Source organism: Gopherus flavomarginatus, chromosome 1 (genome assembly GCF_025201925.1).
Source record: "Gopherus flavomarginatus isolate rGopFla2 chromosome 1, rGopFla2.mat.asm, whole genome shotgun sequence".
In the NCBI taxonomy this organism is placed as follows: Eukaryota; Metazoa; Chordata; order Testudines; family Testudinidae; genus Gopherus; species Gopherus flavomarginatus.
This window is the reverse complement of record NC_066617.1, coordinates 230,360,136-230,378,148: the sequence shown is the minus strand read 5'-3', so window position 1 is coordinate 230,378,148 and position 18,013 is coordinate 230,360,136. Positions and strand designations below refer to the sequence as shown.

Genomic DNA, 18,013 nt, shown 5'->3' with positions numbered 1-18,013 from the left:
TCGGAGTTCAGCCAAACTGCTTATTTAAAAAACAAACACAGCTCCTGTTTGCTGAGGGAGCGGAGGCAGGCAGGGGAATTACTTTGGAATGTTCACAGCTGTTTGCTTGAAGAGAGAAACAGCATGCTCACACGGCAGAGGGTGGGGGAAGTCCATGTTGAGCAGATGCTTATCTGGTCTGACGGCTATTTAGGAGTGCATAATTTGCATTTAGTGAATGAGAGAGGGGAGAGGGAAGCGGTCAGAACTTTTAAAATGATTGAAAGTAAGCACTGTGTGTCTTCCAGTCCTTAGAACTTGTAAGGCAGGGAGCTGAGAACAGTGTCAGCTCCAAAAATCCAATCTCTCTGTCTCTCCCACGCTCCCTGTCACATTCCACCCCACCTCTCTCTTTTGAAAAGCACGTTGCAGCCACTTGAAAGCTGGGATAGCTGCCCACAATGCACCACTCCCAACAGCGCTGCAAATGCTGCAGATGTGGCCACACTGCAGCGCTGGTAGCTGTCAGTGTGGCCACACTGCAGCGCTGGCCCTACACAGCTGTACGAACACAGCTGTAACTACCAGCACTGCAGAACTGTAAGTGTAGCCATGGCCAAAGAGTGTTATCTTTACTTAAAAAGCATTATGGGAATGTTCCGGAGGTCAGTTACAGCGTACTAAGATTAATCACTGTTTACACTGGCACCCCAGCGCTGCAAGAGCAGCGCTATAGTCGTTATTCCTCAGGCCAAGGTGGAGTACAGCCAGCGCTGTAGCCAGGGAGATACAGCGCTGTATGTGCCTTGCCAGTGTGGACGGGGAGTAAGTTACAGTGCTGTAAAGCCACCACCAGCGCTGTAACTCTCCAGTGTAGCCAAGCCCTAAGGCCTTGTTACACTGCTCTGGAGTGTAAAGGTGCCTCAAAGTGGGTATGAATTACACATTTACACATCAGCACTTTCTAAAAGAGTCTTAGTATAAATGAGAATAAAGCCCCATGACTGTTAGGGTTGTTGTTTTTTAATCACCAGTCATGTTTTTTGTTCCCTTTGTCTGTCTACCACAGAGCAAAACTTCTCCATGAATTTTTACAAACTTTCCTCTATGGAAGAGTGACCTAGGTTTTTAAGCTGTTCTAAACTATGGTCTCATTAATATTAAACAGTTTTAAAATAATGTTTGTTGGACTGTAGACTGTGGCTTGAAATAATATAACCTTAGGAATTTGATTTTTTTTTTAATCGATGATTACTTTTTTTTTGTACACTTGGGAAAAACTTAGCTGATTCATGGGAAACAGTGTATCTAAAACATCACGTAGTTTAAACCAATAAATCTCACATAATTTCAAACTAGCACAAAGTACTATTTTGTGATGTTTCCTGTTTTGGGGATCTTTTAACACATTTTAAAAAACAAAGTCACATATTTGAGTATGAGCATGTTGACAACCTAGCTAGAGGAGTGGTCTTAAACTTTGCTGGAGCATGTAACTTATTCTTTCCTACATTCTGTCACTGAAATATTTGTCATGCAGGTCAAAGCATTTTAAATGTTTGCTTCTTTCCACCATAAGAGTGAAGCTCACAACATTGACATCCGCTTCTATGCAAACGAACAAACAAACAAACATAACCTTATACAAATCAACTTTTAAAAAAGTAAAAAAAAAAGACGTAGGGAGGCTGCCAGGTGTGGAGAAAGCAGGCAGCCAAACAGCGTGAGAGTGGCACATTGCACAGCTTTAAATGAGTATGTTCCCTCATTGATCAGCAATGTAACAATGTTAAGAGGGACGACTTTAAGTGAGGAGTTACTGTATTTCTCTGAGCAAATGGACATTTATAATAAGCCCTAACTGTAACAGATATTAATTGGCTTGGGCCTTTCTTCTCTCATTTCTTTAAAAAAGGGCCTGCTAGATGTGCAGACTGACCCTGACTTCTTAAAATGTCTGTGCTGCTTTCCCCGCACTTTTGTAAGTGACTCTTTGCCCTTTTTTTGAAGTTTCTTTCAGTAGAAAGTGAGCCACAGGACAGCAGTAATTACCCAGATGACCCCTGGAGGATAACTGAGGAACAGCGAGAATATTACATCAACCAGTTCAAATCCCTACAGCCTGATCTGAACTCTCTCATTTCAGGTAACATTTACTAAATAATATGTATGTGCAACAAAACAGCCAGGATGAAAGGCCTGAAAATTAAAGCAAAGTACAGTAGATAAGGGAAAGCTTCTTGAATTATCTTTAGATCAGGTTTGTGCCCCAGACAAGGTTGATTTTTAAAAAAAATTTTTTTAAAGTAACAACTTCTAAAAAAAAGTTACCAACCTACCCACTGCATTTTGTCTCTTTTTTGCTACCCACACAGGATTCAAATTCATGGGGACACCCAAAAATGTAGACCAGTGTCGTCCTTCTCCTCTGCTGCCTCCTCGTTACCCCACTGAGGGGGCAGCAACTACTTGCATCCAGCACCCAACACCGCAACTCTAAACCCAGCGCACCAGGTCACAACGCCACATACTCAAACACCTCACCCTCCAAATCCTCTTTCTCTTCCCCAGGGCCTACAACCCTAGGCCTGCAACCCATCTACCACCTTCCTGTGACCCACTGAATTAAAGCATTAAAATAATACTGTGGGTAACAAATAGTTTCTTTGAGGAATTTTTAAAAATTATGTAAAGCGTGGTTCTACTTTTAAAGATGACTCCAAAATGGGGTACAGGTTAAATGTGTATTTTAATACCACATGCTCTCTGTTAACAGGTAAAATATTTTCTCTTAACTGCCATCCCTGCAAACTCGATCTGGGATCTGAGAGCCAAGCTGGGTTAATTCTTTCTTGTGTGTCATCATCAGAAATAAATGTTCTGCAGGCCAAATGCTGTCCTCACTTACAACTTTGCAACCCCATTGTCTTCAGACAGTTTATACAAGTGTCATTGATTGGAATTTATCAACAAAAAGAAAACCTTTTGATGTTGCACAAGGAGGACTAGAGTCCAGCTGTTTCTCTCAGCTGTGGTGGCTGCAGGGCTAAAAGGAATAAAAAAATAAAAGAAATGAATATTTGTCACTAAAATGAATAGATATGATTCTGAACACACACTGGGAGTAGATCTTTTGAGGAAGAATGTATGAGTTTCGCATACTAATTTTTCAGAATAGAAACACACTTTAAAAATTCAAAGGGAAGTTAAAATAAATGGTTTGAATCTGAAGACAGATTTCTGGGATGATTTAGTTGGGGATTGGTCCTGCTTTGAGCAGGGTTGGACTTAGATAACCTCCTGAGATCCTTTCCAACCCTGATATTCTATGATTCTATGACAGCATTTAGGTCTCAGTCCTGCAAAGTGCCAAGCTCTGGCCTGATCCATAAAAACACAAGCATGTACTTAACTACTTTCCTTTTAAAGTCAATGGGACTGTTTAGGTGCTTAAAGTTAATTATCTGTTTAACTGTTCTACATGATCATTTCAGGATGCTCAGCACTCTGTAGGATTGAGTTGTTGGCCCTTAAGCAGTTAAATGTAAACCCTGCCTAGCACACACATGGTAACAGTATTGTAACTGATCTTAAAAATCAGATTTTCACTCAGACCAGACTTCTTATGAGAGGAATTATTCTAGGTACTGAGAGTTAGTCTGGCAAGGAAAAGCCACAGATTTTAACTACAGGCATTTTGACTATGTCCTCTGAGGTTATATTATTGCAATCCAACACTTTGGGATTCAGGAATTCTGACCTCAGACAAAAGTTTTAAAATAATTGCTTGATCTTGGCAGAAATTAGCACTTCATCAGTTTTTTCCCCTTGGTTAAAACTTCTCCAACTGATCTTCCTAGTAGGAGGAAAAAGAAAATGGAAGTTCAACACATAGTGGATTTCCAATGAAGCTGCATATAGTAAACTTTGTGTATAACAGAGTGCACTCTTTAGAATATGCAAGATGTTTGTCTATCTATTCCGAGAGCCTCATAGGGCCAGACATTGCATTTCATGCACATCCAGAGTTACTATTAACTGCAGTGGGAGGCAGGATTATAGATCTGTATATAATGGCTCTGACGGGGTTGGCCTTACCTTTTGCAGGCTTAGGTGAAGTAAAATGTGCAAAGGTGCAGTCATTTGCCACCCCTGTAGCCTATTTGCGTGAGACAGTGTTTGGCAGCTGGATGTGTAGTGAGCTTCTTATCACTGCAGAGGGCTAAGCAGGGGTTGGTTGGCTGGGAAGGAAATCAGATTGCTTATTATGGGAGGGCTACAGAGGATGTTCACAACTGGTAGTGAAGACTGTAGCAGGATGCTTAGTTAGTTCCTCTAAGTTCAGGGGTGGCCACCCTGAGCCAGAGAAGGAGCCAGAATGTACCAATGTACATTGCTAAAGAGCCACAGTAATACGTCAGCAGCCCTCCAGCACCTCCTGCCTGCTGCAATCAGCTGTTTTGCATGTGCAGGAGGCTCGGTGGGGGAAGGAGAGGAATGAGAGCATGGCAGGGTTGGGGGCAGGGGCCTTGGGGGAGGGGTGGAATGGGGGCAGGGCCGGGGGCAGAGCAGGGGGTTGAGCAATGAGCACCCCCCAGCATATTAGAAAGTTGGCATCTGTAACTCCATCCCCAGAGTCAGCGCCTGTGCAAGGAGCTGCATATTAACCTCTGAAGATCCACATGCGGCTCCGGAGCCACAGGTTGGCCATCCTTGCTTTAGTTTTTCTTTCATGATGGTAGGGCCACAGCAGGCCTGAAAGCAGAGGAAGTCACTGTGGGAGTAGCATAGACAGTGCAGTGCCATTTGCTGCCACATACTTGGCATGTGATTAGAAGCATCCTTTTCTCTGGAAAAGAAGCCATTTATCTCCGTTTTCCTTTCTTTGTAGTCATAATGGCATACTGATGATGATAATAGTAATATTGAGGCATGTTTTCATCCATTAATATTTTTCCCACGTGGAGAGAAGTAGTAGAGAAATGAGGTCAACCGCTCTGCTTGGCCTGTCCCATGTCAGTGACTCACCAAGAGACAAGTGGCCAAGCAATCAGAGTGTCTGTTGAATGTGAAATAACAAGCTGCTGATGCTGTTGCAGCTTTATAGAAAAACAAGCAAAATCAGATTGGAAGATGAATATCAAATGCCTAGCAATCCTTGTGGCACCTTAGAGACTAACAAATTTATCTGGGCTTATGCCCAAATAAATTTGTTAGTCTCTAAGGTGCCACAAGGATTCCTCATTGTTTTTGCTGATACAGACCAACATGGCTACCCCTCTGAAACCTATCAAATGCCTGTTTCACTGTTCTTGACAGGTTCTGTGGCTAAGAATTTCTTCACAAAATCCAAGCTTCCCATCCCAGAACTTTCTCACGTATGGTGAGTACTGTAGTGTAACCCAGAATATGGATGCTTGTTTTAAAAGACATTTTAGCTCAAGAGTTCTTGTTAGATTAAAAAAGTGTCTTTAGAGTAATTATAATTATTGCTCTTATCATCAAAATCACTTTCAGGTCCAAGCAGCGGGGTGCGTGTTGATCTTCCTGGCATGCTTGTTATCTTTTTAGAGCTACTCTTTCACTCAATAGAACTGCAGATATTTGAATAGCAATATAGATGATAGCCGTTCTTAAGAATATTATAAGAAACATCATTAGCTCAATGAAAAGACATAGTTCATGAAATGGTTTAGAAGAAAAACACATTTGGAATATTTTAGATGTGTTCAGGTAGCTTTATGTTTCTGGCTGTGATTTGTCAGATGAGGCCTAATTAATACCTAATTTTTAATAAGTACATCTGCATAATTCACCAGTGCTTTTATTAATGAGCCAGCACTCTTGTTTTTAATGAGTTTGTTCACGGACCATTGCAGATGGCACTTGTATACAATACAATTTATAAGGATCTTATTATATTTCCATAAACATAATGGTTCTTGTATCATCATCCTATCTTGATATGAGGAACAATCTGTTCTAAACATTCACCAAAAATGCTGATAAAGGGAACTTTTATTTCACTATAGCTATATATTTTTATGGAGATAGATTTTAAGAAAAGCTTGCAAGAGCCCAAACATCTGTTGGGTTCAGAGAATTTGCCTGGAATATTTTCAAAGCTAGCTGTGAATCATGGGGGGGAAAAAGGCTAAAGAAACATTCTCTGGGGAAAAATGAGCACTGGAATTTAATTTAAAGATTATTTAAGAAAAACTGCTTAACCCACTATGATAACCAAAAACATTTTATTTGTTACATATGTTAATTGTGCTCTGTGTAGCATTACAAAAGAAAATGTGCCTTTCTAGGAGCAATTTGAAATCTTGCATGATATAACTTATCAGGCAGAAACTCCTTTGCTAAAATTGAGGAGCATTTCAATCTTCACTGTAACCTTGACTGCTTGAAACATTGCCCCTTCACTTTCAGTCAGTGATGAAGTAACTATTGCTCTATTTTAGCCATTAATACTAAATGAATTCTAATATTTTCCAGAGGTGTAGTCTTGGAATCTGTGTTCGTGTGCTTCTGAAATCCTCTGCTATTGTTTCATGCTTAAAGTAAAACTAAACAGGCAGCAGTGCTAACGGGCAGTTTAAAACAGACAGTCCAAACTGTCACCAGCATTAGTTAATCCAGCTGTGCAGCTCATAAGGCCGGTCTACACTTGGTAATTAAACACTTTCTGAAAACTGTTTGCATTTATGGGTCTGCCTGAAACAGTACTGAATAGGGTTTAAGTGCTAGCATAGACCAACCAAACAGTTGTCAACACCATTTCGGAAAGAGAGATTGAATTTGGGTACTCAAATGTATTTTCTAGACAAATTTCAGTTTTTGAAATACCAGATAGAAAATATTGCATGATGTGGCATAAAGAGAAAGCACTTTTTCCCCCATATAAAATCATCTTAGTATTGGAAAGTCAGATTGTTCCACTTCTCAAAGGGAAATGTTTAAAAAAATAAACAGTATTTAAAAAAAAAAAAAAAAAGCCCACTTGGGAATTGTTATCTTTTTACATAAAGAATATACTCTGTGTGTGTGTGTATGTATATGTTTCTTTCCTGCAATGGTTCAGGACATGTGTGAATACCATGTTCACAGGGAGCTGAGCGATGTAGACTGTGATGGAGCACTGACGCTGCCAGAATTCTGTGCTGCATTTCACCTCATTGTTGCTAGGAAGAATGGTTATCCATTGCCAGATATGCTGCCGGAGACCTTACTGCCTGATTACCTTCAACCAGGTGAGGCTGTGATAGTCCTGTACCATTTCAGAAACTCCTCATTCATCCAGAACAGCCTTTTTTAGTGAGAGACAAAGATTTAGCTAGAAGCTGAGTAGTACCTCTCAATGTAGCTTGATAAAACATTGATTTTTAGTTATGCTTAAAGGGAAAAGGCTAAAGAAGAACCAAAAAAAATTACTAAAAAAAAAAAAAAAAAAATCAGCAGCGGCAGCATGTCTCTGTGAAGGAGCACACCTGCACACTGACAAAGAGGGGACCAATAAGCTACTCTGGGCCTTGTCAGCACCAACAAGGATCCCCTGCAAGGCCTGGAGCGGGGCGAGGATGTTCAAAAGGGAAAACCTGCCACAGGAAAGAGGGCAGGGGACATGAACAGGGAGAAAATTGCCCCATCCCAGACAGCTGGGACAGGCCTGCCCAGCGGGAGACAGCAATAAGCCTCCTCTCTCCTGAAGCTGCACAGCCCAGCCTCAGAGCAGCACACCCCATGAGGAGGGGCTGAAGGTGGGCCTTCTGTAGATTGAGTTCTAAGGGCTGACCCAGGAAGGCTGCCTAAGTTCCAGGTCACCCTTGCTGCTTTTCAATTTTCTATGCTCTCCTCTCCCCCATTAAGGGAAGAGAGAGGGGAGAGGACTTTTCATTTTTTGTTTGTTTGCTCCAAGAACCCCTTAGACATATGCTGTAGGGAGAGAAAGACAGTACGAGGATCCGAAGTGGGGTCTGGAGGGAACTTGAGGGGACCCCTGTCCCTCCAAAGTCTCTGTTCCCTACAGGCTGTCTCCATGCTCGATTGAAATACTAGTGTCTACTAGAATTCTACTGTCTAGATTCTACTAACATGAGGCATAGCCAGGAGTGGCAGATGGTTATCTGTGGCAAATCTGGATGTCACAAGCCTTTACATATGAAGTAGGTGACTTTTAGCTTGTGTTGTCTTGCTCTAATGACTCTTGGAGGCACATTTGAAACAATGGAATATTACTGACCTGCTTTACAGCTTATCTTGAATGCTGTATAGGATTACTGATTTTAGCAGAGCTCACTTTTTTCTGTAACTCATTTTCCTGATCTGCCATTCCTACTGTTAATATTTTACTATTAACAGTGAGATTTCACCAGTTTGTGTGTTATTGGGATAAATGAGTCTACAATGTGTGATGTACCTCATAACTGAGGTGCATTTGAGAGAGATTAACATGTGTTGTCAATTTTCATATTAACACTGAAGTGCATACCCTTCAATTAAAAAATGTGCACAGCTTTCTAGGATGAAGAGGATTAATTGCTGATAATAGTTACAGTGCTAAGAGATAATATATGAGAGCTAATAAAATTTCCATTAAATTTGCTGGTACTTTAAAGGGAGAGGAAAAGAACAAATCAAGTTGTAGTTAAAATATTAAATGTTCCCCATGTATTAATTCATTGAAGTAATTTCTGTCAGATTCCTGTTCTCTGCAATCCACCATCTTCATATCCGAGGGTATAAACTATTTATGAAACATCAACCTTCAAGGTGTTCATACTATTAGTTTGCATAATTGTGTGTCCTTATCACTATCACTTCCATCTTCCCTCCCTCAAGATCTCCTTCCTGTTTGTTATGCTCATTTCTAGTCTCATTTTAAATTAGACTGTAAGATGGTTGAGACAGGGATCTTGTCTTTCTATGCAGTGCCTTTCACTGTAGAACCTTGAGCATGTCATGATTATGGCCTCTGGGTGCTATTGTAATAGAGAGAATTAGTAGTAGTAATAGGGCATTTCTCTGACCACGCTATGAACCTCTCACTTGGCGTGAATCAGGTTGTGTGTTGTCTAAGCTAGCCTTCCTCATCTCCATGTCTTCAGTTTTTCTCTTGGCCTCCTCCTAATGTCTTGAATTAAAACCAAATACTTGAATTGCATCCAGCTGTTCATAAATATCCACCACGCTTTTATTAACTAAAGGCATTTCCCCTGCAAATTTGAGAACAAAAGGCTAAATTGCAAACAGATTTGTTTCTAGCTATTGCAGAACGTTTGTCATCCTACTAACTAATATTTAAAAAAAAACTTACCAACAAGTACTGTAGTTTTTAATAGATAATAAGAACCTTTCTCTAGGCTTTTAAAGCCATCTCATAGAATTTAATAGGTAATTGCATACCCTTACAAGAGATAGGATAGTTTAAAAAAACCAAAATCCTCTAGAGTTAGTACAATTTTCTGTACAAGTGTAGAGTTTTAGAATCATTTCAGTAGAAAATTTCAGTGGAGACTAATGGTTTTGTCCATATTACATTGTTTGGGACTTCTCTAGAAAGGACAACTGGGAATGGATAGCTCAGGAAAACGATACTGGAATGCAACATCTGACATGTCTAGGTAACTAGCTAGAATCTAGTTTGTGCTTCTAGTGACCGAGGGTTTGTCTTCAGCTGCACCTTTCCACTGTAGCACTTTAGTGAAGACACTCCTATGCTGACAGGAGAGCGTCTCCTGTCGGCGTAGTTAATCCACCTCCCTGCATAGTGGTAGCTATGTCAGCAGTTAGGTCGGTATAACTATGTTGCTCAGGGGGGTGATTATACCGCGGTAGGTCTGTGGTGTAGACCTGGCCTGAGAGTAGTCCGGTGACCTACATGAGGCGAGTTTGGTTGTCTCTGTCTCATTCCTGGCTAGAAGACAGGTACCAATATTAAAAAGCAGCAAAGAATCCTGTGGCACCTTATAGACTAAGAGACGTTTTGGAGCATGAGCTTTCGTGGGTGAATACCCACTTCTTCAGATGCAACAGGCAGCAGTGCTAACGGGCAGTTTAAAGTTTAGTTATGCTTAAAGGGAAAAGGCTAAAGAAGAACCATCTGAAGAAGTGGGTATTCACCCACGAAAGTTCATGCTCCAAAACGTCTGTTAGTCTATAAGGTGCCACAGGATTCTTTGCTGCTTTTACAGATCCAGACTAACACGGCTACCCCTCTGAATATTAAAAAGAAAATTCATCACCGCAGTTTGCACTAGTTAGCAGCTTTTACTGGCAGTTTGGGCACAGAGCAAGGACTGAATGAGCACGGATAGTGAGTGTCTGTGTTCCTCCATCCTTTGAAGTGTTTCCTCCAGGTCAGAGTTGAGGCACGTTGGCAGGATGGTACGGGGAAGCTTGCATTATTGCTGTCCATTTAATATCTGATCTGTTGATAGAGGACATCAGTTTTCATTATGTCAGTTTGGTACTTCTAATACCTTAATTTTAATTAAAAAAAAATACATGAGGAGAAACAAAGGCAGATGATAATGGCTGCCTACTGTCCTGGCCGATGGTGTCTCACTGTGTCCTTGTGCTTCCTTATCTGCTTGTTGTAGCCACCTGATGTCTATAGTCTTATATTTAGATTGTAAACTCTTTGAGGCAGGGACTGCCCCATTATTACATATTTGTACAGTGCCTAGAACAATGTGGTGCTAGCTTCCAGGCAGTACTATAATACATACAATTAATAATAACTGAAATCAGCATGCCTCTGTAGCCATCTGCCATGTAGGCCCACTCATATAACTCCAAACGTTACGTTTTAAAAAGTAGGGCAGAAAGTTGTCTGGGAGATTTTTTTTTCCCATATATTTTTTCCTCTTATTTGCACCTAGCTTTTGTTCTGAGCTCTCCTGTTTGCACTGTAGCCTTCTGTCTTCCTAAATGAGCTCTGTTTTTGTTTCTTTTAAGCAGCAAAGCTTTTCAACGGCTAACCATTAATTCTAGCAGCGATTTTGGCAGAGTGGTTGAGGGATTTAACATTTAGCTAATACTTACAGCTCTGCTTAGACAAGATTCACAAATAAAGATGGAGTATTCGAAAGGAGAAGTGTGTATTTGAAAAAAACCCTTGCACAGTGAATCACATACAGTACAGGCTTCTGAACCAACAATTTTTGGAAGGTGCATATAAAATAAAGTAGTATGGTGTGCTTCCCCATATATGTAATGGACTCTTTTTATACTCACTTCCAAGTACAACACTAGAATTTATGACAACTTGGTATGAAACATTTTTTATGGGAGAAGTCCTATACCATAGTTTAATGTCTATGAAATCAAGGTTTTGCTTGGCCATTTAGAAACGTAAGTCTGTTTGGTAGCACTTCTCATTAGCCTGTTGTATTAAGTCCAGTATGAGGTAGACTGAGTCCTTTATTCATAAGGCTCAAGCAAAATTTTTTGCATTTAATCAAAATGTTAACATTTAAAATAAAAAAGTGACTTTCAAAAGAAGCATTTAAGGATGAATTGATTTTGCTACTTATATGGCTTGTTTTATGAACTACAAGTTCAGGTCTAAATTCTGTGCTGGGGTAACTCTTAAGAATTTGGCCCACAGTGTTTTGCTTTGAAAGCTTTTCTTGAATTAAAATAAAAAACCCTAAAGCTGATTGCCCTGTCTAGTAACCTAACTGTGTTTTAAATTAATACAGATTTGTAAAAGCTTAATTTGTTTGGAGGGACCAGATGCTAATCAGAAACTAGAAACTGGATTGTGAATTGGTTATTCTGCTGCTCAACATTTTAATCTTAAGAAAAATAGGTTTTCTAGCTACCAAGATGTTTAATGATTTAGAGGGACTAATCCCTGAGAAATGTTAGCAAAAGGGTCCATGTATATAGAACAAAAACATGGGTGTTGCAAATGTTACCTTAACAAATTACAGGGTTGTTTCTCCTGCTCCCAGTATTTACCTGACTGAAAACTATTAAAGATGGTACAGACTGAAGCAAGTGCTGTGATTAGTCTTTGTGCTTTTCACTGACATTTAGTTATATTGCATAGTGTTGGTTCTAATACATTTTCCATTTCTAGATAACACAGACAGGAAGTTGCAGGCCTGTCAAAAGGTTTTATAGTTCTAGCACTCCAGTCTGTAATCTGTTACGCCTACTATATTGACTCTAGATCCCTTGTTATCCAGATCAAGTATGAAGAGGTGAGGAGGAGAAATAATAATCTAATACATGTAAAATATACGTATTATCAAAAAAAGACATGTATCTTTGCTTTCCCTCCAGCTTCCCTTAAGCCTAAACGTGACTGTGCATTATTGGATTCTTATTCTGAGTCATTGCCAGTCAGTCAACAGACCAGGGACTTTAATCGAACTGAGGTAAGAAAATTACCCTAGGACTATAGTTAAGTTAAGGAATTTACATTAGTAGACCACCTAGCAATTAATACATCATACATATCTGTGGAATTTTCAAGTGGGCTATCTGTTTTTAAGCTTGCCTTTTTTCCATCTTACTGTTCCTCTCTCAGCAATTCATTCAGTGACTGTAGAGGGTAGACTGGCCTCCTTTCAACATGTGTGCATGAGTGGCAGAGTCTACATCCTCCTCCTAAGAACTCTATGCTATGACAGACAAGTTGGGAGTCTGTGGGTCAAATGCTGGGAGAAAGTTGAATATTCTTTTCCTGTCAAGCTCCTGCCTTGCTCAGGTTGGAGCAAACAATGGGAAAGAAGGTCTGTGTTACTGTGGAAGGTAATTGATCGGAGGAATCCGGATAGACTGAGGCATATTAATGCTGTTGGGGATTGGATTGGCCGAAATGTTGGGCTTTGTCAGGGAGAAACTTCATTCTTGTCAGGATCTCCTTCCAGACTCTTGTCACCTTATCAGCACACTCCTCAAAGATGCGTTTTTCCTTTTTCAGAGCTCCAAGTCCCATCTTGTCCCCAGAAATCCCATTGAAAGGGAATACAATGTACCTTTCTCAGCTGTTCTGGCCTTGCCCTCCCTCCCCCCCATCTCTGGTGACTGCTTGTTACCCCAGAAGAGTTTGGGTCTACAGGTCTAAGTAAGAATGTGCTGCATCTTCATTCCTCCTTCCCCTGGTTAAGTTTTTGGCCTCTGGTGTGACCTGGAACAGCGGCTAATTGATGCTCTCCCCTTTTCCACTCCAGTGGACAGATTTTTAAAAACTCTCAACCCCTATTCAGGTATCTAAATGACGCAAGCAGCGATTCAAAATTTCTCAGCACCCAGCAGCTCTCATGGAGAACAAGAGAGCAATGGGAGCTGCTGGGTACTGAGTGCTTCCAAAAATCGCAGTCCCTAGTTCCTTCTGGCTTCCCTTTGAAATAGATTTCATACATAGTCCTGCTAGTGCTAGCAGTGGAGATATCACCACCCAGTTGGCTGAGAGGTGGTAGGCCGCTGCACCCCAGCCCATGCTATCTGCCTCTGCCGCCGGTCATGATGCCACAGTTTACCTAGGTACCAGTAGTGGATAAGCACATCTAACTTGTGAATGACCATGGCACCTCCCTAGGTTCAGGACCCAGCCTTGGACTAATCCTGGCCTGATGGACCGCCTAAAAAGAGAATGGTGTTTTATATCAATATAAGTACAGGCCAAATAACTGAGTTAAGTTAGTTCAGTCAGAGGGACTTTAGAAAAGTAAGTGGTCTCATGACATTTGTAAACTTGAGAGGGTTAAAGGCCTAAAACCTGGAATAATCTTACCTGCCTCATGGTCATTGCCAACCCATTGCACCTGGATATGTCAATTCAGAGTTTGTAACTGTGCCTTTTGAAGGTCTTAGCTTGTTAGGGTAGTGAATCAAGTGAAAATTTGTGGACAGGGCTATAGCTCAGAATTGTTAGGCCTCTGAAGATTGGCATGCATTGCTGTTGTGGAAGCCTCTTCAAACTCTGCATCCAAATTAAAGAATAATGGTACATTCTACCAGCTTAGCCCCAGCGCTGGTGTAAGGCTATTCTCCAATCACTTCATCCTCCCACTTGTTATAGGGAAAACTCCATGGTCAAAATACAGCTCTTCTCTCATCAAATATGACTGTGCAGTGTCACCACCAGGCAATAGGCAATGTTTCATAATATTGCTGAGTTTTATTCTCACTTTCATGGTGTGACCATTGTGTTTATTTCGTGGGACTATTTATGTATGATCTTACCAGTGCCCTTTCTTCTCACAGGGCAATGTTCTGGGTACATCAGCTTGATTCAGATTAGCACTACTATTGGCTTTTGAAAATGGTGCTTTTATTTTAGAAGTGCAGGCAGGTCTTTTACTGAAGCACAGATTTCTGGTCCTATTAATATGTTCACATGCTTTGAGGTTGATTAACAGTGGGGTGCCAGATTCTGCCACAGGCCAACACTTCATTAGAACTTTTTCACTGTGTTCTAGTGATGGAAAACTAATCAGTCCCTTGAGAGTTTGACTTATTAGCATATATGTTTATTAATTTGCAGCTTAAGCAGAAGTCATGCTGAAAACACATACTTGATCATATACATCCAGCTCCACTACCAGAGTTTAATAAAATATTAACTGCATATCAATATTGTATCAGCTCAATACATTAATATCTTATTGCCCTTATATAAATCCATGGTATGCCCACATCTTGAATACTGCGTACAGATGTGGTCTCCTCATCTCAAAAAATATATACTGGCATTAGAAAAGGTTCAGAGAAGGGCAACTAAAATGATTAGGTGTTTGGAACAGGTCCCATATGAAGAGAGATTAAACAGGCTAGGACTTTTCAGCTTGCAAAAGAGGAGACTGAGGGGGGATATGATAGATGTATATAAAATCATGAGTGGTGTGGAGAAAGTGAATAAGGAAAAGTTATTTACTTGTTCCCATAATGTAAGAACTAAGGCCACCAAATGAAATTAATGGGCAGCAGGTTTAAAACAAATAAAAGGAAGTTCTTCTTCACACAGCGCACAGTCAACCTGTGGAACTCCTTGCCTAAGGAGGTTGTGAAGGCTAGGACTATAATAGGATTTATAAGAGAACTGGATAAATTCATGGTGGTTAAGTCCATCAATGGCCATTAGCCAGGATGGATAAGGAATGGTGTCTCTGGCCTCTGTTTGTCAGAGGGTGGAGATGGATGGTAGGAGAGAGATCACTTGATCATTGCCTGTTAGGTTACTCCCTCTGGGGCACCTGGCATTGGCCACTGTAGGTAGACAGGATACTGGGCTCGATGGACCTTTGGTCTGACCCAGTACGGCCATTCTTATCTTCTTATTTACAGTTTTCTTTGCCATAGAGTATTTTTGTCTTTGCTTTTATTTACTAAAGTATTATATATGATTTTTCCTGATTGATCTTTATAGATTTATCTAGACAATTATAATTTTTGTGACCAATTGTGTGTGTGTGTGACTGTTCTTTGCTCCCATCATCTCTGGTTTTGCTCAGATGAGAAATGAAACAGTATGGCCTAAAGAAATAAGCACAGCAGCTGGAGTTAGGAACTTCTGAGCTCTTTTTTTGGTCCTGCCGCTTAATTCCTATGTGCCCTCAGGCAGTTCAACTTCTTGTACCTCATGCCTTGTCTACAGGCAAGTTTCTGCACAGTAAAGCAGCTTTCTGTGCTGTAACTCCCAAGGTGTTCACACTGTCAAGTCCCTTAGTGCGCAGAAACTGCACAGTTGCAGCACTGTATTTAAAAAAAAAAACAAAAAACACCCTGGTGAGAGACGTACAGCTTTCTGCGTCGGGGGTACAGTGCTGTGGTGCCAGTGTAGGCACTCTGGTTGATTACAGCGCTGTGACTGGCTCTGGGACATGTCCCACAATGCCTGTTCTTGCCTCTCTGGTCATTGGTTTGAACTCTACTGCCCTGCCCTCAGGTGACGAACTGTGAACCACACCCCTTAAATTCCATGGGAATTTTGGAAGTCCCTTTCCTGTTTGCTCAGTAACACGTGCAGTGGTCTCAGCACATCTTTCCAGTGACCCACCCGCTTCATACATCGGGCGATCCCCTGCTTGGAGCAGTGCTGAGCTGCTGGACCTCATCAGCATTTGGGGAGAGGAGGCTATTCGGTCCCAGCTACGCTCCAGCCATAGGAATTAAGATACTTACAGACAGATTTCATGATGCATGACAGAAAAGGGGCCATGACCGAGACACACTGCAGGGTTATAGTGAAGGAGCTGCGGAACGCCTACCACAAGGCACGGGATGCAAATGGTCATTCCGGTGTTGTGCCCAAGAGCTGCCAGTTCTACAAAGAGCTGGACGCAATACTCAGCGGTGACCCCACCACAGGCCCCTGTGGATACTTTGGTGGCTTGTGACCCAGTTGAGAGTGGACTGAGCCAGGAGGAGGAAATCTTGGACGAGGATGTGGAGGGGGAGGAGGACCCAGAGGCAGATGATGACTCAGACGTCAAAGATGCATGCAGCCAGGAGCTCTTCTCCACTCTGGAGGAGGTAGCCAGTCACAGCTGTCAGAGCTTGGCGAAGCACAAACAGGAGAGGAGGCCCCTGGTTAGTGGCTTTGATTTTGGGAATCACTGAAGCAAGTTGTTGGGTGCAGGAGGGTTGCAGAAAGAAGGCTTGTGTCTGTGTGATGCGTGTACCACCACATGCCTAATTTGAGCAGCAGAACAGGGTGTTTATTGATTCCCTCACTTCACGGGAATCTGCCTCAGAGATCTCCAGGAAACTCTCATGGAGATATACTAGGCAATCCGCTGCTATAGGTTCTTTGGCAGAGCTGCTTTGTTTCTTGCCTCATTAAAGGTAACTTTCCCACACCACTCTGCCGTCACTGGCGAGCCACATAAGGGCCAAGGCAGAAGCCGCAGTCTTGGAGAAGATCCTCCTTTGATTCCCTGCTCACCTGCAGCAGCGAGATATCGTCCATAATGAACACAGCCTGTGGAAAATGTGGGGATGGGAATGATTATCAGCCCCCCCTGCAGTGCTGGCTCTCCCCAAGAGCCACATGCCCTGTGTACAGTACAGTCCTGGGACACTGATTTCCCCAGCCCCTGCGATTACTCACTATTTTGGGGGTCTTGTGGCTCATGTGTGCTTGCCTGGGGTCAGCCAGGTAGTGACAGATGTGTGAATAGTGGCTGTGTTTTAAATCACTGAATCAGTGGTCAGTGTGTTGCAAACAATACCGCTTCTGTAAAATGTTGCATTTTAGCTTCACGGATATCACCTTGGGAGCCCAGCCTCCCTCTTTGTTATTGCCAGCTGACCAGCCACACAGAATTAGAAAGTGGCCAAGAAGAACTAAAGAGGACTTTCTGCGTGATGCCATGATGCACTCAGGGGCCGAAAAATAAGAATTGAAGGAGTGGCAAGATAGCAAGAATAGGGACCGAAAGGAGAACGTAGTGTGCCAGAAGGAAGCCATGGAGCGGTTCTTAAATGTTATGGAGCTCCAAGTGGACAGCTCCAAGTGCTGCTAGCACTGCAAACAGAGCAGCTCTGTGCCCAACCTGGCCTGCAGCTGCTGTCGCAAAACTCTTTCCCATGCACCCCCCCAGACACCACCAACACACTCTTATCAGCCTCCTGTCTCCAGTCAGTACCCACTGCATTCCACTCCTACCCCGTCACAGTCCAGCACTGCAGACTCCCTGTACCACTGCACTCAACACCCGTCCCTCTGCAGTTTAGCCCTGCTAAAGTACAGTACCACTGCACTGTACTCCAAAGGACAAGGTTGCATATGATACTTGGACATAAATCTTTAACCGTCTCAAGACCCCACTTCCTCCTGGGACCCTCCCTTCTCCCATCCCCCACAGTGCTGATGTGTGTTTTTTGTTTGTCTCTCTCCTCTGGTGGTTGTTTTTTAATAAAAGAATTGTGTTGGTTTGAAAGCAATGTTTATTCCATTAACTGAAAGCAAACAGGGCCCTGCAAAGCAACAGGCAGTTTTTTTAAACCTTCATAGTGCATCACCTGCACCAATCTCAATCACCTCCTAGCATTACAAGCACTGCACTCCCGA

The 18,013-nt window shown here is 42.0% G+C and overlaps 2 protein-coding genes across 17 annotated transcripts in view; one reads left to right on the top strand and one right to left on the bottom strand.

The window, feature by feature from the left end:
- Nucleotides 1–18,013, top strand: part of REPS2 (RALBP1 associated Eps domain containing 2) — a 155,165-nt gene that overhangs the window by 68,363 nt on the left and 68,789 nt on the right. For all 16 annotated transcript variants that reach the window (XM_050963807.1, XM_050963797.1, XM_050963816.1 and 13 more), the window contains 4 exons: nucleotides 1,990–2,125; nucleotides 5,299–5,362; nucleotides 7,093–7,235; nucleotides 12,277–12,371. In XM_050963807.1, coding sequence (XP_050819764.1) covers nucleotides 1,990–2,125; nucleotides 5,299–5,362; nucleotides 7,093–7,235; nucleotides 12,277–12,371 — 438 coding nt within the window. The remainder of the gene's footprint in view (nucleotides 1–1,989; nucleotides 2,126–5,298; nucleotides 5,363–7,092; nucleotides 7,236–12,276; nucleotides 12,372–18,013) is intronic.
- Nucleotides 10,211–18,013, bottom strand: part of LOC127056671 (uncharacterized) — a 50,966-nt gene continuing 43,163 nt past the window's right edge. The window contains exon 3 of the mRNA XM_050964820.1: nucleotides 10,211–10,411. Coding sequence (XP_050820777.1) covers nucleotides 10,342–10,411 — 70 coding nt within the window. The 3' untranslated portion in view covers nucleotides 10,211–10,341. The remainder of the gene's footprint in view (nucleotides 10,412–18,013) is intronic.